At 44.1% G+C, this 25,692-nt stretch overlaps 3 protein-coding genes across 3 annotated transcripts; 1 reads left to right on the top strand and 2 right to left on the bottom strand.

Moving 5' to 3' along the window:
* The first annotated feature begins 6,868 nt into the window (after window positions 1-6,868).
* LOC136504297 (SWR1 complex subunit 6-like) lies at window positions 6,869-8,420 on the top strand. The gene is made up of 4 exons (XM_066499167.1): window positions 6,869-7,120; window positions 7,267-7,369; window positions 8,051-8,152; window positions 8,243-8,420. The coding sequence occupies exons 1-4, from the start codon at window positions 7,010-7,012 to the stop codon at window positions 8,251-8,253; spliced, it is 327 nt and encodes a 108-aa protein (XP_066355264.1). The 5' UTR covers window positions 6,869-7,009; the 3' UTR covers window positions 8,254-8,420.
* Window positions 8,421-9,492: 1,072 nt separating this feature from the next.
* On the bottom strand, window positions 9,493-11,827 carry LOC136504272 (L-type lectin-domain containing receptor kinase SIT2-like). Its single transcript, XM_066499137.1, has one exon. It carries the CDS (start codon window positions 11,825-11,827, stop codon window positions 9,662-9,664), a length of 2,166 nt encoding a protein of 721 aa, XP_066355234.1. The 3' UTR covers window positions 9,493-9,661.
* Window positions 11,828-12,177: 350 nt separating this feature from the next.
* LOC136504273 (laccase-23-like) lies at window positions 12,178-16,719 on the bottom strand. The gene is made up of 4 exons (XM_066499138.1): window positions 16,571-16,719; window positions 16,081-16,486; window positions 13,379-13,507; window positions 12,178-13,289 (listed from the first exon to the last, which is right to left on the bottom strand). The coding sequence occupies exons 1-4, from the start codon at window positions 16,700-16,702 to the stop codon at window positions 12,199-12,201; spliced, it is 1,758 nt and encodes a 585-aa protein (XP_066355235.1). The 5' UTR covers window positions 16,703-16,719; the 3' UTR covers window positions 12,178-12,198.
* Between the last annotated feature and the right edge of the window lie 8,973 nt (window positions 16,720-25,692).

Below are 25,692 nucleotides of genomic sequence, written 5' to 3'. Positions count from 1 at the left end.
GGTGGGGTGCTCGACTCCTAATCTAGGCGGCGGTGCGATGGCACTAAGCCACGATGGCGGCAACGGACTCACCGTCTCCGGCCAAGGTTTGGCCGGTGGCCACGAGCATGGGCTCTAGGGAGCTCGCACGAGGATCTAGAGGTTAGGGTAAGGCTCGGCGGGGCTGCAGCGAGGCGTAGCCGCGTGGATGGCGGCGCGGCGGCCAGAGCGCGACAGCGGCAAGCCGTGTTCCAACGAGGGAACGGTGGTAGAGATTAAATTGGCTTCGAAGCTAGCTTCTACGTCCAAAGGTGATGCTAAAATAAGAAGAAAGGGCAGAAGAGGGAGACAGGCACGAGCTGGTGGCCATGGCGCCCATGGCGGCGGCTTGGCCCAAGGGCCCTCACCTACGAAGAATGACGTCGCAACTAGGTTGGGATGGGAGAGCCGCGCATGGCGAAGCTATGGACGCGACGAATTGGATGGGGAGCGAGTAGTGGCTGCAAAAACAGCTAGCGGACAGAGAAGAACGGCGGGTGGCACAGCAAGGGGAGGAAAAGGAGTTGGCTGGCGCTGGGCATTGAATGGGCACGAGCGATGTTTCTCCAGGCTCGCCAGTGTAGCTCGGCCCCTATTCACGGCGGCTGCGTATCCCAACGGCGAAGCACCGAGAAGGACACTGTCGACGGTAGTGTAGCAACCGAGCTGGCTGTTGTCTATGCGGCACTGTAGCAGCCTAACAGAGCTACTTCCTCGCTCTCACTCTCCTGATCTGTTCATCCTCAGCTAAAACGTCATTACTAAAAGTTGTAGAACTAAAAGAGATCTCCGACATTGCTTTAATGAGTAACCACAAAAACTTGATAGTTTGGAAGATTTTGAATTTTAAAAATCTAACCTTGAAACTGAAAAACTGCATTCAGTTAACATGGCTACAAATGAATTGATTTGCTACTTTGGGCAATTTATTTAATAGCTAAACATTGACCAAACAATCCAACCAATAGCTCAATATCAAAGTGCAAACATCACACCAATTCATAGAAGCAAAGTTGTACAAATTTTGTTTATAAAAATTGATTAGATAAATTCCCAAACATTGAATTTGCTAACTGCTAATCTTAGACTTGAAAATTTTGTTAAGAGATTCAAAACAGTACTAGATTGAAACTTGTGGCTACTATTTGGACTTGTTAAAAGTGGATTTGATCCTTGATCCTTAAACAAAGTTTGTAGTACACAACCAACACTTCAACTTTTATTTAGAGTCAAACCTCAGAAAGGGTACTGAAATTATAATTATATTTTGGTCAAAACAGCATCATGAAAAAGGCTTCAAACCTAATTTAAACACTTAGAAGCATATTTTGACTAAATGATAAACACAAACCCTAACTCATTTGTGATCCTATGTTGATCTAACTTATTTAGGTGATCAAACATCAAGCACTTGAGTTATCACCTAAACAAATAAAGTCACACATTAAAAGCAAAGCATCACATAGAACCATTGTAGACTAAATCAAAAATATTATCATATGCGTATGATTATGAATGAATAAATGATGCTTATGCTTATGGAATGCAGGTGATAATGCAAGCTTAACACCTAGGGTGTTACATTAGCGTCCAGACGTCCGGACGGACACGCGCGTCTGAACGACCGCGTGCTACTGCGTTTGCTGCGCCCCGACCTGCTCTTGCTTCTGCTGTGCCCCACGCCTGCCCGGAGAGCATGCGTCTGGGGCCTTCCCAGCTGCATGCGAGAGAGAGAGAGCACATCACGCTTACCCATGGGTTGACCCGGGCTACATGCTACACTGTGGGGGCCACGCCTCCGTTTGGGTGCTAGCCCGCTCTAGCGCTCTGCATGCACGCATGCACTTTGACTAGGGAGTGACCGTCCGTTGCGTGCACGTCCAACTGTTAGAGCTGGCCCGCATGCACACATAGGCAGCATTGGCTGGGTGTGTGCAGCGCGTGCGTGCCCACAAGTTAGAGCGTGTGGGGAGCAGCACCTGTGGTAACATACTGAAACAAGGTGAAACAAATTGAAACTTACGCCTGGGCTGGGTAGGCAGGTATTGTCCTTCAGTCATATTCACGTAAGAGTGGGCAGACAGGTGCGTGGGCTGCCTGGTCGCCGCCTGGCCTGGGTAGGCTGACTGGCTGCCGCCGCCGCCGCCGCTGCCTGGGTAGGCTGGCTAGCACGCTTACCGCCACCACCGGGGTATATCACACATTATTAAAATTTACTTGAATCTTGTTTGGAACAATATTATGATATGAGATGAATTCATGTGTACTTAATATTGTGTTATATGTCCAGAATTTTACTCTAATTTTATGGAAATTTTTACTGTATTTTTGTGAATTTTAATAATGTGTGACATACCCCGGCGGCGGCAGCAAGCGTGCCAGCCAGCCTGCCCAGGTAACGGTGGCGGCAAGCCTGCCAGCTAGCCAATCCAAACGGCGGCAACAGCAGTGAAAGGTCCTAATATGGCTAGAGGGGGGTGAATAGCCTATTTAAAATCTACAAATCAACTAGAGCAATTTGATTAGTATAACAATTAGCAAAATGCAAACTTGCTCTAGCTTTATAAGGGTTGCAAGTCACCTATCCAATAATTTTAGTTGTTATGATCACTAGGCACATAATCCACTAGGTCACTACTCACTAAGAGCTCTCACAAATGCTACACTAAAGAGCTCCACTAGATGAACTTGATCCATAAAGCAAGCTCTTAATTCTAGCTACACTAAAGAGCTTGATATAGCTAGTTTGCGGGAATATAAATGAGTAAGTGAGGTGATTATACCGCCGTGTAGATGAGTGAACCAATCACAAGATGAATACTTTATTAATCACCGGAAGAATTGTAAGTGCATCTAGCCCTTTAGTGGGTTTTGGTAAATTGAATGACAACATAATTAAAGGTCTAATAAATTTGCTAAGTGTTGAACAAAAAATTGAGTCTATTGCATATACTTGTGGGTTGTGTATTAACAAGTATATACAAGGTTCAACTAGTAGGCAAATTTGATGATATGCCATATTGTGTTAAAGTGAATGCCAAACTATGTATTGTTGTATTAGAAGTTTTTAGAAGCAATCTAGTTCAAGCAAAAGACAACAATATAATTAGAATCAATGAAATGGCTTCTATGTTGTGGGATATCATAGTATCATGTGAAAGCAAACATACTTGGTAAATGACAATGTATAGTGGATATAAGTCGGTCTCTACATTGGCTTGCTTACATGGATGAATATATGAAAGATCAATTGGAATGTCAAGCCAAAATGAGAAGGGAATAAGGAATCGTGAATTAGCTTGACCATATTGATGTTGATCCATGTATGTCTCTATGTGAGACAAACTGAAGCTTGATTGATCTCAACATTCATATCTAAAAAATATTCAAGCAAGGATCAAAATATTAAAGAAATGTTTTTCAATGGATGCTTAATATAATGTGACTTAAGTATAGCTTGATAGGGTGAAGATAGCAAGGAAAGGGCTTCGAGGTACTAAGCGAAGGTGAAGGGCAAGCGATGGCTTGGTGGCCGAGGTACCATGGCTAAGATGAAGAAGAGAGTACTTGCATTGAGTCGAGGTACTAATCAAGCTATGGAGAGTCATATTGTGTTGAGGATCAAATCATTAGTGAAAGTGACTTGAAGCTATGAAGGTGAACTCATATGTATGGAAATGGTTCAACTCACATAATCATGGTATAATGAGAATGAGGAAAACATATTCAATAATAGAAGCTTTCAATTGCCAAATAAAGTGGCAACCAGCTCAAAGGCATTTACATTCTTTTATGCTTTGAATTTGAGTTTAGGAAAAGCCGTACTATAAAGAGGGATTCTAGTACAGTTGGTCAACTATGCAACTAGATGCTCAAAACTACAGATCTATATCCTCTTACCCAGCCAAAGCAGGCAGCCAAAAATCTCTAGATTCTACCTGTTTTGACTAGGGCAGTAGTGCTGCCCTGTGAGGGCGACAGTGCCGCCCATAATCGACCGTTGGGACCCAAGAGGTATAAATACCATTTGGGCCAACCCACAACAGAGATCCTTCTTCTCCAACGGTTTAGTTTGAAACTGAACAGACTAAAGCTCACCTCTCTCTCCTCCATTGTTGCTCCTTCATCCCTCAAGCAAATCCTTGATTCCCACCATCAAAACTTAAGAGAAAAGGCAGCAAAACTCGATTGGAGAGAAGATCCACTGATTCCCAAAGTCTAAGAGCATTTAGTTCATGTTTGGTCGGTGGTTCTAGGGTTTGTTACTCTTAGAGCTTGCTCCTAGCCGGCTAGGCGTCGCCCTTGTGCTTGCCAACTCATGTGGCAGCCTTGGGAGGTTTGTAACCTCATCCTATAGCTAAGAAATTACCCCTCACTTCAAGAGTTCATTCTCTTGATTTGAGAACGAGGGCAAGACAAGCCTTGGTGGCAAGCCAATCCTTTTTGTGGATGCCTCAACAACGTGGACATAGGCAAGCCTTGGTGGCGAGCTGAACCATAGGATAAATTTTGTCTCGCATGCTTCACTTTGTATTCTTGCTGGTTCAGCTCTTTGCTAGCTGATTGTTAGGGTTTGGTAGCTCGATCCTCTCTTGTGTGAGATTTCTATGGTATCCAGTCTTTGAACTAGATTTTGTTTTTCTGTTGTAGGATTAAGCAACTGAGAGGGTCAGGTTACTATCTATGAAATCTCAACATTGTCTGCTTTATTTTTGAAGAGCGGCAGTGCCGCTCTATAAGGCCCACAGTGCCGCCCTCTGTTCTAATAGAGTTTCGAGTTGAATTTTTACAGGCGTATTCATCCCCCTCTAGGCCTCCTAGGCGATATCAAGGTCCTTTCAAGAATACCAAAGGACAAGAGACAACCAATTTTCTCCCGAAGTTCACGTGTTTGTCAACACGCTACGTCTCTGTTGTGTCGACCAAACTTGGTGGTTCGACGACTAAGAGGTGTTGCATGAACCTTGTCCACATAATTGGATACCGCAAGAACCTACCCACAAGTGAGGTAACTCAATGACATGAGTAATCCACTAGAGTTACCTTTCGGCGCTCTGCCGGGGAAGGTACAAATCCCCTCACAATCACTAGAGATGGCCACGACCAATCACCAACTCGTGCCAATCCTCCTCCACTGCTCTAAGTCATCTAGATGGTGGCAACCACCAAGAGCAACAAGTGAATCCCGCAGTAAAAATACGAACACCAAGTGCCTCTAGATGCAATCACTCAAGCAATGCACTTGGATTCTCTCTCAATCTCACAAAAATGATGAATCAATGATGGAGATGAGTGGGAGGGCTTTGGCTAAGCTCACAAGGTTGCTATGTCAATGTAAATAGCCAAGAGAGTGAGCTTGAGCCAGCTATGGGGCTTAAATAGAAGCCCCCATGAAATAGAGCCGTTGTATCCCTTCACTGGGCACAACATGGGGTGACCGGACGCTCCGGTCATATCGACCAGAAGCTGGACCTCAGCGTCCAGTCACGTGATGCGTGCCATGTATCCCCTCTCTTCAAATGTTGATTGACCGATCTCAACGGTCAAGTGATGACCGGATGCAGCAGCTCAAAGTGACCGGACGCTAAACTCCAGCGTCCTGTCGTTTCTAGTAAGCATCCAGAGACAACTTTTCACGACCGGACGTGTCCGGTCATGCTCGACCGGACTCACCCAGTGTCCGGTCACTCGACATCTCCTCTGTGCACTGCCACGTCAGCAGCACTGGACGCAACCCTCTAGCGTCCGGTCACTAAGTGACCCAGCGTCCGGTTAGAGACCGACGCCAGCGTCCGGTCAGAGGCCGACGCCAGCGTCTTTGCTGCTTCTTCTGACCGGACGCGCCGGTCCTACCGAGACCAGCGTCCGGTCACTTACAGTGACCTCCATCTTTTCTGTCTAGGGCGCCGGTGGTACTGTCGGACTGTCCGCACTCTACGGGCGAACACTCCGCCGGTGGAGTTCCTAACCCTTGCTCAAATGTGCCAACCACCAAATGTATCACCTTGTGCACATGTGTTAGCATATTTTTACAAACATTTTCAAAGGTGTTAGCAGTTCACTAGATCCTAAATGCATATGCAATGAGTTAGAGCATCTAGTGGCACTTTGATAACCGCATTTCAATACGAGTTTCACCCCTCTTAATAGTGCGGCTATCAAACCTAAATGTGATCACACTCTCTAAGTGTCTTGATCACCAAAATAAAATAGCTCCTACCATTTATACCTTTGCCTTAAGCCTTTTGTTTTTCACTTTCTTATTTTCAAGTGCAAGTGCTTGATCATCACCATGGCATCACCATCATCATGTCATGGTCTTCATTTGCTTCATCACTTGGAATGTGCTACCTATCTCATTATCACTTGATAAACTAGGTTAGCACTTAGAGTTTCATCAGTTCACCAAAACCAAACTAGAGCTTTAAAGCAGCCAAGCAGCCAGGCAGCCCACGCACTTGCCTGCCCACTCTTACGTGAATATGACTGAAGGGCAATACGGTCATCCCATGGCAAAATACGTGTATTTGAAATGAGAAAAGTGATTAAAATGACCAAATGTCATGTAAAACAAAGTGTCATCATTTCAAATGTCGTTTTAGCAAAGTTGACGATTGAAGCCCTATAATAACGAAGCTCATTATTTCGCGTCCTATAATAACAATTTTCTCGAGAAGCCGGGGTTAATTGCTTTGCTTCTCGACTAAAAGAAACAGAAACTACGAGAAGGCAGCCTGCTAACCAGACGGCCTGGCCCAACATTCGTCTAGCCCAGTAGCCCAAACATCTGAAAGGCCATGGGAAGACAAGGAGAGCCGACGCCGGACTTTGCAGCCCAGTCGACCGCCGGCTGCCGACCGCCGACGGCGCTCACCAGTCACCGCCGCCGCCCGCTCAATCCCACGCGCCCGCGCCTCTGCGGGCTCCACACTTGCTGGCTCATCCACTCCAAGGGCCGCCCGCCGCTGCCTGCTGCTGCTGGCGACCGGAGATGGACGGGGAGGAGGAGAACATCGGGCCGTTCCGCCGGACCAGCGCCCGCACGCGCCGCATGGCCACACGCATGGCGTCCGCGTTCGCCAGCTCTGACAACCGCGCCCAGGTAAAGAGTGGATTGGAGTCACGACTCCTGCTTCCCCCCTCTTCCTCCTATTCCAATCAAGCCGTTTCCCTCTCGTTCATGAAATTATTCCCCTTTATGCTCTGCTGCCTTGTTATGAATACCTCCACATCTGTAATGCCATGCAGGCTGCTTTAGCTCGCCTTGAAGCTCTTGAGAGTGACAATGCCGGTGTTGAGGTGGTAGATCTTAATGATGATGAGTATGGATCCACTGATGAGGAAGACCCTGGTCAGTTTCTTTCTCATTTATCTTCATTGTAGTAATAATAATGCCATGATGTGAAAGAGGATAAGGTAGATACAGTATGTACAAGCTCGATGACAAAATGTTAACTCTTTGCAAATGACAAGTACTGAAACACAGATTTCTTGTGTATGACATATTCTGATATCACTTCTAGTGTCAATTTTGCAGAGGGAAGGAACAGCATTCTGTGTTTCTTATCCTTGCATCGATGAATAAGAATTAAAACTATCCTTCAAAGGAAATATTGAAAACATACTTTTGAACACAGCTGGCATGAACGACCCCACAAAATATTTGTAAGGTGACTGTTTTTAGCATCTGGAATTGCCCCTAAAGCCAGTCGTTTAGACATCTTTGAGGTCCACGTGCTACAGCCTACAGCTTGTCAACCTTGTGTTGTTAGCATCTGGAATGCCCCTAACGTCAGTAATTTATTATTTATACATATATTTGAACTCCTCATGCTACAAGCCTACAACTAGTCAACTGTAAAGATTCCTGTGTTCACAGTTTCTGCAAATGCTGCATTTGTGTTGTATACTGATATAGGCCTTTTGGGTTGTGGATCTGTGGATGCACATTCAACTCAAATGCTCTACCCACTGAACTAATTAAATTTCGATGATGTAAGCCATTTTCTGTTTTTGAATTTCGTTTCTACAGTACTCATGCAAAAGAAGCAGTCCAAGATTATGAAACGCAAGACAAGGCAAGGGCAAGCTTTGGAGAAGAGGGCGGCAAGATCATTCATGGATGTCACAAGAAGTAAGTAACCTTGTGCTATAAGTTTCTTTCTCATCATGTATATTTTCTAAGGAGGGTACTTAGAAGATTTTCACTCTGGAACTGTGACAGGCAAATCTTGAGTCCCTACCTCATGTTCCGCATATTTTAGGGCTGCTGTGGGTCCACCGAGCACTTCATCTCGACGGCAGTACTGCTCAGTCTGCGGTAGTTCTGCAAACTACACATGCGTGAGGTGTGGAACACGGTTCTGTTCTTGCCGCTGTCAAGTCATACACAATGATACACGCTGCCTGAAATTTATGGCTTGATCGGCTGGATATGTACAAGCTACGATTGATGTATGTCCACTCCCTTGTTCAGTTTGAGCAGTAGGATATACTTGCTGCTATGTTTTGTACTCTGTATGATGGGGTAGGTAAGTGGTAGGAAACTGATTTTATTAGCTATGTGCAGCAGTTGAAATTGCTAGGTTGTAGGCCGGCCACTTTTTTTGTCAGAAATGATATGAGTGTACGTTGCTGCATTTATGCTTAGCTTAGCCTGATTTGCCATAATTTGCTATTGTTGTCCTGAACTCATAATATTTATAATGGTCACCGCCTTTATTCCACCGAAATCATTTCTAGGACTTTTTTTATGCCTCCAGCAAAATGTGCCTCACTGTGCCAATAAAACACATTTTGTTACAACTTACAAGGGTATTCTTGCTGTGTATGTTTTGTACTCTGTAGGAGTGGGTTGGTAAGGTAAGTGGTAGAAAACCATTTTCTCAGCAGTGTACTGTAGACTGCAGTTGCAGGTGACACTGGTATGCAGTTATGCAGTAGAGCTGAAAGTAACTCTTTATATCAGTATATCTAAATAGTAATTTGACATTGTTTCTTGGTGAATCAAATGTGCACGCAACTGTACTCTGGTAGTAGATGTGAATTGGTATGTAAATACCCTAGTTAGTTTGCATAAGGTAAACAAATGCCAAATACATATTACTGCAAATGCTATGATAATGCTTGGACCCATCTAGAAGAATGGCTGATATTAGTAGCATACGTTATGATCCGAAAAATAAAATATTGAAATCTTTCCTACTATAAATTCTTTTTGAGCCTGCTTCAAATATGAGCACATCTTAATAGCATAAAAAGTAATTTGCTGAATCAAATATAGACTAGTCTGCTAACAGATGGAGGTTCTTAGATGACCTGACTAGTCATCAGACTCATCAGAAATTCAACCAAAATTTTACAACATTCTGAAAGGCAAAACATACACGTTCACAATAGTCTGTAGCTTCTTGTGCTGCACATAGCAAATTAGTGCCATTAATATTATATTTAGTATATATTGATCTCCTCAATGCTAGCTGAATAACTTGTTCATATTAAGTCAACAACATCATAGGATTTGGTACATGCTCCAAATTCATTGAAACTCCACTAAAGAGCAGCACCACACATAAGCGGTGATGCAGTACCAACACTAAGCAAGAGCACATTGTAGATAATATCACCAAGTAGCACAGCAGTGTCACCTCCCTTTTGAAAGATCGGTTATAACAGTCGCTGGACATGACATGGCATGCTGATCATGCATTTCATCCTGAACCAAACCAATGTTCAGCAAATTATTGGGTTCCAAGTCTGATGGGAGATGTGCATCCCTTTGCAGGTACTGCATGACGAGGCGCATGCAAGGCCTCGCATTTGGTGAGGGGTGCGAACAGAGCAAGCCAAGCTTCAGGACCAGCTCTATCTCCTCCTCCACATAATCATCTAGTCTTGGATCAACGGCGTCCGTAATGGAACCACCTTGCCATGTGGTAAGCACCCAGTCTGCTAGAGCTAGAGGCTCCCCATTGTTTGTGTTCACCCAGATTGGTCGTCTTCCACAGGCAACCTCCATTATCAGCACGCCGAAGGCAAACACGTCAGTTGCTTTGGTTGCCTTGCCAAGTCGGGCCAGCTCAGGGGCAATATAGCCCCAAGTACCTGCCACACGTGTGGTGTGAGCATCAACTCCATGATCATGTGACCTTGCGAGGCCGAAATCGCCCAGCCTCGCATTCATCTCGTTGTCGAGAAGGACATTGCTGGACTTGATGTCTCGATGGATGACAACCTGCTCACACTCCTCATGGAGGTACAAGAGACCAGATGCGATACCTTTGATGATGTGGAACCTTCGAGCCCAGAATAGATTGGTGGTGTTGTGATGTTGAGTGTGCAAGTAGCAATCAAGGCTTCCATTGGGCATGTATTCATACACCAAAATGAGTTGTTGCTTGTGCCGACAATACCCAAACAGTTGAACAAGATTGCGGTGTCGGAGGTGACCAAGGATGATGATCTCTGCCATGAATTCCTTCATCCCTTGCTTTGACTCTGGCGACACCTGCTTAATAGCAACTATCTGCTTGGAATGGGGAAGCAGCCCTTTGAAGACACTCCCAAAGCCTCCTTTACCAAGGAGCATATGGTCCTTGAACCCATTGGTGGCAGCAAACAGATCTTTGTAGGTGAAGGATGGAGGCCCATACTCCTTCTCCCAGTCTAGTTCAATTTTTCTTGCTTTTAATCGCCGCTTCATATGGACCTTAACAATAACAGCAGAAGCAAGTATGGAAATTGCCACAGTTGGCAAGAGAAGTATGCAGACTATTGTCTTGTAGCCGTGGGGGCGGTGAACTCCAATTTGTTGCTCCTGTGCTTGGATAGTTTTGAGAGACAAGGCAGAGTAGTTAAGTGCTGCAGCTTCTCCATTGAGCTTGAAGCTCCAACCAATGATGTAATGCTTGCTGTTAAGTAAGCCACTCGCTGAGGAAAACCCAGCATACACTGCCGTGGTTGGCAAAATGGAGAAAAGTTTGCAGGGAACCGAGAGCAATGGCCTGCTAGGTTTGGTAGACATGGAGTAGTAAGGCGCTATGGTGACATTTAGGATGGTGTGCTTGCTGTCATAGTCCACCCACACCTGCATCGGTTTTGTACTGATGAGGCTCAACGGATTGAACTCACCATCAGTGGTATAGTAGCCTGCAGTATGGGAGTCCATGGATACTAAGCTGTTGACATCAATCCCAATGTGGTTGGAGTCGATGTCTGCGAACTCGAAGCTTTGTACGGTATCGAGTTCCACTGCAAGAAGATGATTTGACGTGTTACCAGTATTCCAGGCATCGAGGAGGCCAAGGTACTGGCTAGGCAAGGCAGTAAACAACTCCTTGGTGGAAGAAAGCACAAAGGCAAGACCATGGCCACCCAAGGAGGCACTGAACTGCGGGAGGATGGTGAAGACAAATGTTGTGGAGAAGGATGGAACAGAAGAACCATTCAGGACGATGTCACTCGTGAAATTGAGAGGGTAAGTGTAGAAAGCATGACCTTCTGATCGGTTCTGCCCGCCGGTTAGCCTTAGAAGACCGTCAGAGACTACGGCGTCACCATCCATGGTTAGGTCGTTACCAAAGAAACCATCGAAGATGAACTCACCGTAACGATCACCAGAGGCGCCAGTCGTCCGAGAGGCAGGCAGCATCAGAAGCAGGGGTATGAGGAGGAGATGCTGCAGGTGCAGAAGGCACCAGGGATGATCCATATCCGTCCAGCTAGAGGTAGCCAGACGAAGAAAGGATGCGATGCTTCCGCACAATTTTGATAGATCTATCGAGTAACCAGCTAACAGGTCAATGATCATAGGTTTGTCTCATTTCAATGTTACTACTCGGGAGGAGACCCGCAACTGGGTCAAGCACGCAAGCCTTACCTAACTCGTCCAACACGATGACAGCACAGGTACCCAACTTTGATGTACAATCATAGTCCAAACACTCACCAGTGTTTCCACGCGGTGTTGGACCCTTTAGCTGTTGAGAAAGCGCGAATACAATTGACTAGTTATTTCGTTTGATTGAACAATGGCCTTTGCATTGCTTGAAGTAAAATGCAGATAGCTACTCCCCAGTAAAATGTGAATATCCTGAATGATTAATGATCTTCATAAAGCTGATGAATGGCCAAAATTAAGACTACCGAAAGTGTTACTAATGCTTTGAGCCTCTCAGGCTTTCAGCAGACCGGCAGGTCAGCCGGCGGTGCCTCCAGGGACTCCAGCTCCCCAACGCCGTCCTCCACCAGGAACGCCATGGCGAGGCCCCAGGTGATGTGCACATCCAAATGGCAGTGCATCAGCCACACCCCCGGATTATCCGCCACGAACCGGATGACCGCCCACCCATTCACCGGCACGCCCACGGTGTTCCTCATCGGCGGATCATCCATATTGAACTTGGCGGTGTCCGTTGCCGCATCGAAGTTGCCGAACCCCTCGGCGAGGATGTAGTAGTCATAGCCATGGAGGTGGATGGGGTGGTTCTCGGCGGCGAACACGTTGGTGCCCTGGAGCACCAGCTGCACGACAGCGCCGTACTTGAGCCTGTACACCTTGGTGCCCGGCACGGGCTGCCACAGCGCGCGGCTCACGTTCTGCGCCGTGTAGTCGAACTGCACCGGCGGCTTCGCCGGGAAGTCGGAGGTGAACACCCCCGGTGCCGACGCCGCCCCGCCGCCGGTGTAGTGCGCCTGCAGGATGGAGGTGGTAGACGGAAGCACGAAGGATACGTTGTTCATGCTCGCCGCGAACCGCGTGTTGTTGGGCCCGCCGCAGGTCTGTCCGCTCGAGCAGTTGAAGAGGCCGACGCCGACGGTGAAGAAGAGGCTCTCGTCGACGCGCGTCGGCAGCTCCGCCTTGCGCAGGCCGCGCAGGCTCGTCGTGAACGCCGTCGCCGTCGCGGTGTCGTTGTACGCCGGGAGTGTCGGCATCGCGGGGCTGCTGGCGGTGGAGGTGGTGTTGGCGGCGCCGTAGTCGAAGATGGCCGTGGTGGTGGTGTTGTCGAAGGGGACGCCCTGCGCGCTGGCGTAGGCGCGCGCGGCGAGGTAGTAGCGGCCCGGGGCCTGGTCGAAGGTGACGAGCACGTCGGTGGTCTGGCCCGGCGCGATCATGAGGACCGACGTGGCGTACGGCTTGGTGTAGGAGGCGTCGGCGCCCACCACCGTCATGGTGTGGCCGGCCAGGGAGACGAAGAGCTCCGTGTTGAGTGCGGCGTTGATGAAGCGCAGCAGGTTCGTCTCGCCGGACTTCACCGCGAACGTCGTCGTGCCTGTCCACGCCAGCGTTCAGTTTCATTTCCGATCACCGCGGACAACAATGGGAGTAGAGTAGCTAGGTGTTGCATTGTTTATTGTTTACCGTTGGATGAGCACTTGTAGAGGTCGCCGGGCTGGCCGTTGACCGTGAGGGCGTCGGAGATGTTGGGCGCGGCGCCGGTGTGGGTGGCGGTGCGGACGACGTCGATGGGGTTCATGTTCCACCACTCCCCTGTTTCCATCCGGTTGTTTGGACAACAAATTACACACGTTGTAGTCACTAGGAAAAACACGTACACTACGGTTTGTGGAAGTAATAACTACAACAATGCAATCCAAGAAGTATCCAACCTCTGGAATTTGCTGCACCAATTTTTATTAAGGATTCATATTTAGTTTCATTAATTATATACATTTTAAATATTTTTGCAATCATGATTCTGATTGACAAGAGTTAGTTGATGCTTAGCTTTTCATTTTGGTCGTAAAGAGCTAATTTATTCAACACCTAAGATGGTAGAATGGTACATGCTTTTTTTTGTGAGAATCTATGAAGGGTACATGCATGTTAGGCCTATTGTGGAATGTGGGTGACAATAGCAGCCCAAAAAAATAGAAAAGCAGCAGCTTAATGATGCCATTTTGATTAACCATCTTGAAAAGTGTTTACACTATAGGAAAAAATTAAGCTATCTTTATATAGACTAATTTATTTAGTATACGAGTTCTTTCTGAAGGAAATTATTTCATCCAACTGAACCCGCTCTGATCAAAGCCAGTTGTTTGGCTTTCAGGATGCTTCAGATGGAATTTGGCTTATGCTGATTTGTTGTGAGAGGAAAACATTGTTCGTCTGCTGAAGTAGTGCTTAAGAACAGGGCGATAACTTTTTCTAGCAAAACCAACTGATGATCTTTCTGTAACAGGTGGTATACTAACATTAGCAACAAAATATGATCAACAAGTTGCCCATATGGCCATATATATTGCTTAGGCTAGCCAGTAGTGACCCACCATGCTATTCCTTTTCGTATCAAGAGGCAACCTTTCAGGGCAATAAATATACCACAAAATGTACAGTTGATTGAGATTCTCAGTCTGAAAAATGAAACGAAACACAAGAGAGCATGGTATTGTTGCCTGAGTGGTGTTGGCCCCACAAGTCGGTGCCATACTGCCGTATGATCCACTAAAAGTGCTAAAGAAGAATTAATCTCACGTGGATACGTCATGAAAAGAAGACTTTTCCTTGTGACTGTCAACGACGAATTTTCCTTTTGGTAGTAGGAAGGTAGTCCAAAGACGTGTCCATGACGTTTGGTGTGTATAAAGGTGCACGTTTATGGATCTGACATGATGACGTTGCATGTTTGGTCCTGTTCGCTTCTTCTCAGTCGGAACAGTGTTTTTCTCTCTCAACAAATCAATTAGAACAGTATTTCGACTTGTTTTTTCAGCGAAGCGAACGGGCCATATGAGAGCTAGCTAGTTTGACTCTGCTGCTGCAAGCAGCAGCCGCTGCTCTGCTATGGGTACTCAAATACGAGAGCTAGCTAGAAAGAAAGCTGGCGCCAACTAACTAACAGAATGATAACACTGGTTTAAGATGCGGGAAAGGCAAAAGAGAAAAAAGAAATGCTAATCATTGTATATGTGGGCTACACCACACTAGCTAGTAGCTACTCGCTAAACCTGGCCAATCATGAGCTTAATTGGTGGGAGCTTACTGTGGGTGTACACTCTTCAGTCTGACCAGCATCTAGCTAGGGTTGAAGCCTAATTATTAGTTTTATATATTATCCTAAATTTGGGTCTATGTTCCCTGTTGTCTCAAAAAAAGTCAATTAGGGTTTAAAAAAGCCTAATCGATCTCGTGGTGAGTGAGTCGTGGACAGCCGCGAGAACCGTAGAAAACACAGGATGTTTGGCACGATTATTTGTGATTGTTAGGGCAGTCCTAATGAAAAAAACTAGTAGTTTCTATAACATAGGATACCGCACCAAAAAAGTACTGTTTTCCAACCCATGGTTTCTATGAGTAATAACTATTTTCTCTTTCTCTCTCCCAACTCTATCTTTTCCTCCAATGGGAGTGCGACATTAGCTCCCTAGAAACTGGTGGTTTCTCCCCAATGGCGATTTCATGGTTTCTTAGTGCATTGGGTCAAGAGTAGACCTGGTTTCTTCATGAAGAAACTATTTCTATGATTTTTGCTCTCTTTCTTCATTAATTACGTTGCCACATCAGCGTTTTGCCTACGTGGCAAGTCATTTAATGAGGATAGAAACCATCATCAATGCATCATTGGGACTGCCCTTACAGCTAGAGATTCATAGTCCAAGTGTAGGACCAGTCTCAATGGGGGGTTTGAAAAGAGTTTCATTTTCATTTAATACGGTGACACATCAACAAATCTGATGACTTGACAACTTATTTATGAAGAGAGGGATATATAAAAGCTGATGTGACAGTCTTGGTAACCGTGTCATGAAACTCTCCACTGAAATTGGTCTAAGTGACCTTATTATGCACCATAGATATTAATAATTGCTTGTATATATTTAGTCAAAGTTAATATTATTTGACTCGTCAAAAAAATGAGAATGACGGAGGGAGTACTTGTTCGTTGTTTAGTTTTTTTACTGCCTCGACACCGTGACGGATACATTTAATTATATTTGTGCAAGAAAAAAAAAGTATATTGGACACGTCGAAATGAATAGTGCTAGTGCCGCGAGTATCTTAAGGCTGAAACGTACAGATATACCTATAGATTTGAGTAGTGGCGCGTACTACGTACGTACCTAGGATGATGGGGATCTCCCTGGCGGGCGGCTTGCCGCCGTTGAACGGGTAGGGCACGCCGGTGCGTGGCCGGATGAGGAGCGCACCGTGGACGGTGGCGCGGAGCCAGGAGCTGTGCGCGTGCCACCACAGCGTGCCTTCCTGCCCGGCGACGGTGAAGCGGTAGGTGTAGGAGTTGCCGGGGCGGATGGGGCACTGCGTCACGAACTCCGGCCCGTCGGACCACCCCGTCCGCATCTGCCGCACGCCGTGCCAGTGCACCGTCACGTTGTAGCTGCCCCGGTTCACGACGCGCACGATGAGCGCGTCGCCCTCGCTCACCTCCACCGTCGGGCCCGGGAACTCCCCGTTCACCGTCATGATCCGCTGCGTCCCGCACAGCCGCGTCGCCGTCGCCTCCTTCACCTGCAGACAGGCAGGCATTAGTCATGGAACTCATTCGATCGATCAGTGCAGTATTCAGTCAGTTGGTTTGGTTAGTTACATTACCACGAACTCATGGTACTGCTCCTTGGCGATGGTGAGCTGGGAGAAGAGGAGAACTAGAGCAAGGGTGGTGAAGAGCAGGGAGGAGTACGACGAGCTGCTGCTTGAGCTTGACATGCCGAGTGATGCATGCATTTCTGCTGGAACTACGTACTGACCCTGCTACCTGGTTGCCTGCCTAGTAGCTAGTGAGCTGCCTAAGAATTGCTTATATGCAAGAGGTGCAGGTGCAGGTGCAGGGCAGGGACCAGGACCAGCATACTACAGATCACGTACACAAAGGAAACAGATGGTGCTTGTAGTAGCTGCAAAGTCATAGGCAGCGGTGGTCTTGTGGCTGGCGTGATTAGCTCCTGAATTGATTCTCATGGTGATGAACCAATGCATGCACACTGGCCTGTTTCATTCGCACTCACATTCTGCTTTCTGCTTTATTTCCTCTTGAAATTTGCTTTTACAACCTTCCTTCCTTGACTAGTCACTTGACTTGATCCATGCCCGTTATTCGACGTGCATGCCAATGACAGTAACAAGCACTCCAGTTGGTACACCCACTGCACATCTTCTCAAACAGATCAGAGTTCCAAACTAGTAATTTTAGCCAACTCGTCCCTTTGCCTTTTGGTCAGCTAGCTAGCCAGCCATGTAACTTCTGTGATCATGCTTCTATCACAAGTTTAGTTTTCCTAGTGAATGAATAATAATCTGACTACTAAAACATCATCATACCATAGATCATAGGATAGAGCCTTCATATATTACAAGATGTCAAGATTAATGAGTGTGCCTCACCCTGTTCGCTTGGCTTATAAGCCGTACTTTTTCAGCCAACGAACATTATTTTTCTCTCATACCAAATCAGTCAACAATACTTTCAGCCATGAAGCGAACAGGACACTTATCCTAAAAGGAAGCTAAGGACATACTCAACCATTTATTGTGTGTTGCATCATGGCTTGGCCTAAATGGGCTCATTGTGTACTACATGCACATTTATAATATTTTATTTACGTACATTGCCTTGTCATGATCAATGGATCCGAGATCACTGCTTGTTTAGCCATCAGAATCAATTGGAAATCAACACGCATCAACTACACTATTATGTACGTACTGCATTTTGGAGATCCTTTTCTCCTGTCAAATCAACGCGTTATCCGCTTTCTCTGATGACTGATAGCAAATAGTAACAGACTATGTACTCTTCAGTACATAATTTTCCCAGAAACAGAGATGGAAAGGAGTTCAATCCAAGCTAATTGGTTATACATGTATCTATAGCCATCTCATGTTCGTTTCAGTTCATCAACAAGTATGTTTTAAGTATTTCAGTCCATCCAAAATGTATTCTAACTGAAACTAAGTATTGTAGATCTCTCTGCAACTTATGGCATCATACTATCTTAGCATGACGATCATTTTGCATCACATTATTCTTTATCTTATTAAATTACGATCGGTATGTTTCCATTAGGAGAATCATTGTGCACAAATTAAGGAATCATAGCCTGTGAAGCCCAAATACTTCCACTTTCCACAAAGGATCTTTAACTTTTGTTTCATTTTGTTTAGACCCAAAGACTTGTTCCTAATTCTGCTCCTCCCGTGACAGACGAGGAACATGGTTACCATAATGAAGCCAGAAATGTGATTTTGTCATTTTTTGGGTGGGGTGGGGTGGGGGGCAGCAGTATAAATTTTATTAAAATTTGGTCAAATTTGAAATTAAAACTTATGCCCATGTTCGCTTTTCTTATAATCTGTCTTTTTTAGCTTATTTTTTCAGCCAGAACAGTGTTTTTCTCTCACAACAAATCAACCGGAACAGTGTTTCGTCTTGTTTTTTCAGCGAAGCAAACGTGGCCAGAATTAGGGGAGTGGTCTTGGCCCCTCCCTCTGCCACTGATGGTTATGAACAACTTTCTTTCCTCCTTTTGACTATGACATCAAACCTCTGCCACTGAGTCTTTGCTTTAGTTTTAGTAGTTGACTAGGTAGTGTGTCCGTGCGTTGTTACGGGATAACTAAATCTTTTATACTAAAAATACACGGATCGCACGATAAGATAACAGTACTGTTAAATTAAATACCGACGTCAAAGTGACATTTAATTCAAAAAGCAAAGTTCGTGAAATTAACACAGTCACGGAGAGCACGACGTCGCAAGCTCAAACTATACTGTATAGACTTTTTCGTGATACGACTAAGATAATATTTTATATCGGCAGAAAGAATTCTACGATATCCATTTCTTTTATGCGCCAATAAATCCATGATTAAGTTCCACTGCATCTCCATATAATCATGTACACACAGATTCGATTATATATGTAAATAGGTTCGTGCCTGTGCGTTGCTACGGGACAGCTAAACTTTTGTACTAAAAACACACGGATCGCACGATAAGATAACAATACTGTAAAAGTATAAGACCGACGTTAAAGTGACATTTAATCCAAAAAGCTAAGCTCGTGAAATTTATACAGTCACAGAGAGCATAGCGTCGCAGACTCACAAACTCTACTGTGTAGATCTTTCTGTGATGTGGCTAAGATCATTTTTTATACCGGCAGGAAGAGATTTTCGATATCCATTTCTTTCATGCGCCAACAAATCCACGAATAAGTTCCACCACATCTCCATACCATCCTGTACATGGCGTTAGCAAGCGAATTAGCCACAACTTATGTAATTAGTTTTATAATTAGCTCACGTTTAATCCTCCTAATTGATATCTAAAAATTCAATGTGACAGGGACTAAAGTTTAGTCCTGGGATCCAAATACCCCTTAACTCTCGACTCCTGCTGGCTGCTCACTTGTACCACCATGTCTATGTGTCTGCACGTATATACTCTAATGCCAGAACGTCTAAGATGGTCTTTAAGGTTACCATTTGTGTATGTTGTAGGATTGTGATGCTTTGCACTGATTCATGAGGGTGTCCATGAGAATCGAAATTTTTGATGCCATTATGATGTCTAAGCTTACCAATCAGACAGAGACGAACTTGATTGTTAAAATATTTTCAACACTTCTTTCATATACTCCCTCTGTTCCAAAATAGAATTCATTCTCGTTTTTCGATAAGTCAACTTTTTTTTTAACTTCGACCAATTATAATATAGATATTTTTTACATGCATGTGGCCTCAGGAGTCGACCAATTGATTGTTAAATGTTGCACGTATTCTTTTACAAACCTAGTTAAAGTTGAGAAAGTTTGACCTGCACACATCCCATAACGACTTATATTTTGGGGCAGATGAAGTATATGCTAATGGGAGTAGTCAACTGAAAGTCGTGATGAACACAACAATACTTTCATATTATATGTTAATTGGAGCACGAAGAAACGCAAGGGAATGGACCTATATACGAATAGTGGGAATATTCGTTTAGGAAATTACAGAAGGTTCACCAGTCTCACCATGTATAACATGCACATCTTTTATTTAGCACCACTGATGTTCTTAAGGAGCAGTCACTTTTTAATTTCAGGTCTGCATGCTGGAAACACTAAAATTAAGGGCCAACGTCATTGAGTCGTCTTGCTTAATCTTTGCCAATTATTTTCTTTCATGCATGATTATTGTTTCCTTCCATGCATGTGACCTCAGGTGATCGATTTGTTTCCTTCAAAGCAGGCGGGGATCGCAGGGATGGCAGTTCCTTTTTCTATCGCGCGGGGTATCGCATGGCCGGAAGTGATGAGTCTTGCTTGATCTTTGCCAATTGTTTTCTTGCATGCATGATTATTGTTTCCTTCTATGCATGTGACCTCAGGTGATCGATTTGTTTCCTTCAAAGCAGGCGGGGATCGCAGGGACGGCAGTTTCTTTTTCTATCGCATGGCTAGAAGGGAGGAGCAACCCAAAAAAAAAGTCGCACAAAAAAATAATCTTACTTTTAGTCTTTTTAATCGTAGGAGATAATTGATATCACACTGTCAAATTTTACATGGCGTTAATAACCCACTATTTGTCTGTAATAACAGTTCTGACTTTCTGCGTGTCAAAGATCAAAAGCACATCAGTACGGCTAGATTGTCTCCTTTTTGTTGCTTGCATCACTAAAAAAAGTAAGGAAGATGTGATATTATGATATACTCCCTTTGACCCTTTTTAAGTGTGGTCTAGATTAGAAAATATTAGTAACATTTGTATGTCCAAACAAGTGTATTATAAAAATATATTCAATGATTAATCTAATGATGCATATTACACACCATAAATATTAGTAATCTCATATATATTTGGTCAAAGTTGAGTACGTTTGACTCCTCGATATTTAAGAACAACACTTAAAAAGAGACGGAGGGAGTATGTGGTATAGGAATCCAATGCACTGAGAATAGTAAATTTAATTAACTCCTGGCATATACCTGTACTATTATATTTTACCTATAAAAGAATTTTCAGTACATGTTTAATTTGCTCCTGTGGATGATCAAAATAATGTTAATTTTAACAGTATAATGGTCATAAAAGCTTAATCGCACTTATGTACAGGGAAAACAAATTATTGGTTAGATATATATATTTTTGACAGATTTTTTTTGACGAAATATTTTTGACAGATTTTGGAAATGAAATTAAAGATTGTCAAATGCATGTTCCATCAAATGATTCATGTCCACGGGCTGTGGTGGTTGGCAAAAGTACAGCAACATGCGTGGTGTGTGCTACGTGCTAACCACTACATATGCAAAGGGAAGGACTGTTCATCGATTCAGTAGGCAAGTATCCAATCTGTTTAGCTCAGATTGTTTCTTACAATTCAAGGCAACCAAAAGTCAAATGGAAAGAACACCAAGAATCTTGACAAGAAAGAAAGATGCTATTGAGCACAAAATGGTGATGTTTGCCTGTTGGAGAAAGACTAAAAGAAATATCTTAATTAAACCAAGCCTGAGATGTAGCTTGAAGCCAATTTGGAGGCATCTAACAACTCTTGTGCTCCACTACTTGTCCTTCAAAAAACGAAACGTGTCGGCACAACTTTTCTTCAACTTGCATCAATGTTAAGTAACAAAAATTCAGAACCGAGTACAATCATGACGTGGGATGGTTACTTTTTCGATAAAGAACCATAATACAATTTCGCATGTTTTAGCACTGCCTGACTGACCAATCTTAAATTTGAATTTTCTTGGCGATGTAACGAAGGTGTGACGCATCAGATAAATCTCAAACGATAAAATTAAATTGGTGCAAGTACTCACTGGCAAAACGAAATTCTGCTAGTGATTAGTTGAAACACCTGAAATTAAACCTAGTGATGATTAGCTGAACGGTTACCATGAAGTTGGAGCCAAGAAATTGTGCAGTTGTGCTGTGCAACCAACAATCAGACTACGACTGAATGGCCAACACCAATTGGCTTCCACCAAAATGATTAAGCTTAAAGCACCTTTACTAACCCTTTTAACTGTAAGTAGTTGAAGCAAAAAAAAAAAGTCAAACAACATTTAGATAGCACGTACAGTTCTGTCACAAATAAGATAGATGCAATGATCTTCCCATGCTTCTTTGGGGCCTGCAATGGACTGGCCTGTCTTGATGAAATGTTTTGTCCAGTCTAGACTTATATTTGAAAGCCAGAAACGGTTCACAGCAGCGTATATTTGAATGTCGTTGCGCACCATCATTTGTATTTTCAGTTGGCTAGGCCTTTTAATTTGTGGCTCTAAAGCATCTACTTGATGGAATTTTTCTTCTAGTTCTTTTGAAGTGATGAACCCATGAGACCATGACAGTATAATTGACAGAGAAACCTCATTGGTGTAATAATGAACCACTGATGTAAACATGGAGATATGGAACCCAAGGTATTACCCTTGTTGATCAGTCTAATAATTAAGAACTGGTTTTGCATGGAGAAATAATAGCTAGCTAACCAACATTCGCACTTCCATTCGTCCGTATCCCACTACAGAGAAATGAATAGTTGTTGAAAAGGTTGGTATGTAAACATGTCTGATCCGGTCATATGCTTGTTTCCAGTTGCAGCAGGAAATGGCCAACTTCAGTCCTGAGCTCCTGAATCCTGATGCCTATATATGCAAGACAAAGGGAAGGGCATTTAGGTAAGATGCTCAGTACACTGATTAATTGTGGTATACATTAAATGGTACAAGTACAATCTGTTGACATACAGTCTAGTGGCTGAAAGCCGTTCGTCATCAGTGATAGCTTAAGCTGAAGTCTGAACACCTCGCACCAAATAAAAACTGACTGCAGTAAAGAGGACAATTGCACTTGTGCGTGCAATACCACAGATTGATCTGGCTGCATGGATAGGATAAGTTACAGGTAGGCTGTTTGAGTTGACGGGAGTGACAACCTAACCTGTGTGCTTTGATGAAACTGATGTAGATGCTGACATGCTGCAGTGTTTTTCTGTCTGACAGTCAGACTCATCCTGAACACGGCAACTGCAAAGGAAAGGGGTTCAGTGTTTATCTTGGAGCAACTGCCTGCCTTATACTCCTGTTTATACTAATATATAAGTATACCGTTAGATCTCGAGCGACCGAGTAGCCATTAGTCAATGCCTCGTCTTTACCTGAAGGGATTGCACAACAACTATACGCATGCTTATAATGGTCCAGACACATAGTGGTTAGGATGTTTGGTAGTCATGCTATTTTCAGGCATGCAGTCTAGTATAGTAACCGGTCATGAAAAAGGTTAGTTAGAAAAGTTCCTTTGTTGCATGCATTGCCTAACCAATAAGCTGATTGGACAAGCTTCTTCCGTTGACTAGTATACTAGGTGCGTTTTGCCACTCCAATTACATTACAGCAGTATGCTAAGTATAGGAATTAGCCTTGATGGTTTAGTTCAACTGCTTCTCATGCTGGGCAACTGCAACCAACCTCTAGGTAATTTCCATCCGTGACCTGACTGACCCACACACAGGAACGCCAACTGTTGGACGGCATGAAGCACTATGCAAAATTCATGAACTATTCATGATCTCATACCATCCTTAGTTTCTAACCATGAACCTGTAAATCAAATAGAAAAATGCACTATTAATACTAGCAATATACGTTTTTCTCTTTTTCATTCTTCTCTGTTGTCTAAACATCTCACAATATGTGCTTGGAAATACTTGTCGTTGCGCTCACAAAATTCTGTCTGCAGAGTCCTGCAAGCATGCTGCTATAAGGGACTGACATAACTGAATTGATGATACTTGATTTTCAGTATTTAGTTTCAATCCCCACCGGCCCACCCTATGCGTCAATTCTGTAAAAAAATTTCTGTATAATGTGGACATATGTTGGCACATGCAGGAACTCGTTAGTAAGCTCGAAGCAATGACTAACACTAACAGTACCAATTCCTCGACGTTTTCTAGAAGAGCTGCTGGTGTTGTTTGCATCTGACTGAACCGGACCTTAGCTTGTTGCAGTGAAATGTTTGTGTGCATATTCACACTCAAATCTTTAGTTGACTAGTAGTACTTAGCAGGTACCTTTTGCCTTGTTGTTCATGTGATGTCACAAGACACAAACAACAAACTCAGTACTATTATTGTACTACAACATGTAACTGTCAATCCGTGAATTCAGGCTATTGCTGATTGCTCCACAACAGAAACAGATCAGGTAACAATAGCAAGTTCAGAAGCTACTCATGCTGATTCAGCAGAATCATCACCGCCCTCTCCTATGGCCAGACAAGTAAATCAGATAGAAAAAAAAAATCGCATTATTAATACTAGTAGTATTCTGCTCGTTTCCATCCTTCTTCGTAGGCTGCTACAGGGACGATTCTAGCGCAAATAATATTTGCCTATACAAACTGAAAATTACCTAGAAACGCAACAAATGATGATCAAGAGAATAAAGAATCAAAGAATTCCTAGATATCTCTCTTTCTACTTAAACCATTCTTTCTCTTCTCGTAATTTCTGTCGGGGCAGCCGCACAAGGAGGAGAATAGGCTGGCGGCAGTGCCGAAGAGACTCGGGGAAAAAAAGATAGACACGACGGTGAGTTGATGGCCAAAAAAATTCCTAGAAGAAGTAGGGAGAATACATGCCGAGAAGATGGGACTGAGAGCATCTCCAACGGGGACACTAAACAGAACCCCTACTCTATTTTTCCACTAGAGCAAAAAGACTTAATCCAACAAACCCCATTCAAGTTCTATTTTATGGTGACCCCAAATCTCCCCCTCAACCCCATCTCCCAAGGGTTTTTCTAAGAATTTTTCCCACACTAACTCACTCTCATGTCTTTCTTTTAAACCCAACTCTCTCCCATGTCACTGTCGATTCCCCTCCCATGGCACTCGTACCAACATGGAGCCTTCAAAATCAAAACTATGAGCCTGATTTGAGGACTCCTGCTAGAGTTGCTCTGAGAGGACAGATTTGGAGGCCTCAATAAATAGGTGATAAGTATCGATATGAATTGGCAAGGGGATGGCTCGATCTTCACGACAGTAGGTCGAAGAATCGAAGATAACTTGCTGCGAACAGCGGGGTAACTAACTTTATACCTGTCCAAGATTGGATGCGACCAAGCGACAGGGAGAGAGGCACCGAAACCGTGAAGACTTTGACTCGATCTTCAAACAACTGTAGAACCACAATCCGAACTAATCCACACAAAACAGTGCAGTCGTACTGGAAATCGTAGAGCACGAACTAGGAGAACCCAGAGGGATCACTTCACAAAGTCCAAGAAGAACAAAGAAGAACAAAGATTTGAGTAAGGCACTTGACAACGCGACTATAATATCATGTAGTTTATCAAATCATCAAAATGTTCCTAATAGCTTAGAGGTAGGGGATATTTATATTAGGAACAACCCTCCTAGTTGGGTGTGAAAACGAAATAGAGTTTCTGAACATAGACTATGTGAAAGATCACCACGAGATGGATTCCTAAAGTGGTCTCGCGTGATTGTTGGTCTCCTGAGTAGTCTCCACTAATCTAGCCATAACTCCTTATTGGGAAGTCCAAATGATGAACCGTTTGTTGGGCGTGAAAGTAGACTCAAAGAGCTTTCCATCCCTGTGCAGCATGCACCACGAAACTTTATAGATTGATATAGTTTTGCACGGGAAGTTGAACCAACATTCTGTCCTAGGAAGACAGTTGACCTTC

The sequence above is a fragment of the Miscanthus floridulus genome, chromosome 14 (assembly GCF_019320115.1).
Source record: "Miscanthus floridulus cultivar M001 chromosome 14, ASM1932011v1, whole genome shotgun sequence".
In the NCBI taxonomy this organism is placed as follows: domain Eukaryota; kingdom Viridiplantae; phylum Streptophyta; class Magnoliopsida; order Poales; family Poaceae; genus Miscanthus; species Miscanthus floridulus.
This window is presented reverse-complemented; position numbering and strand designations above follow the sequence as displayed.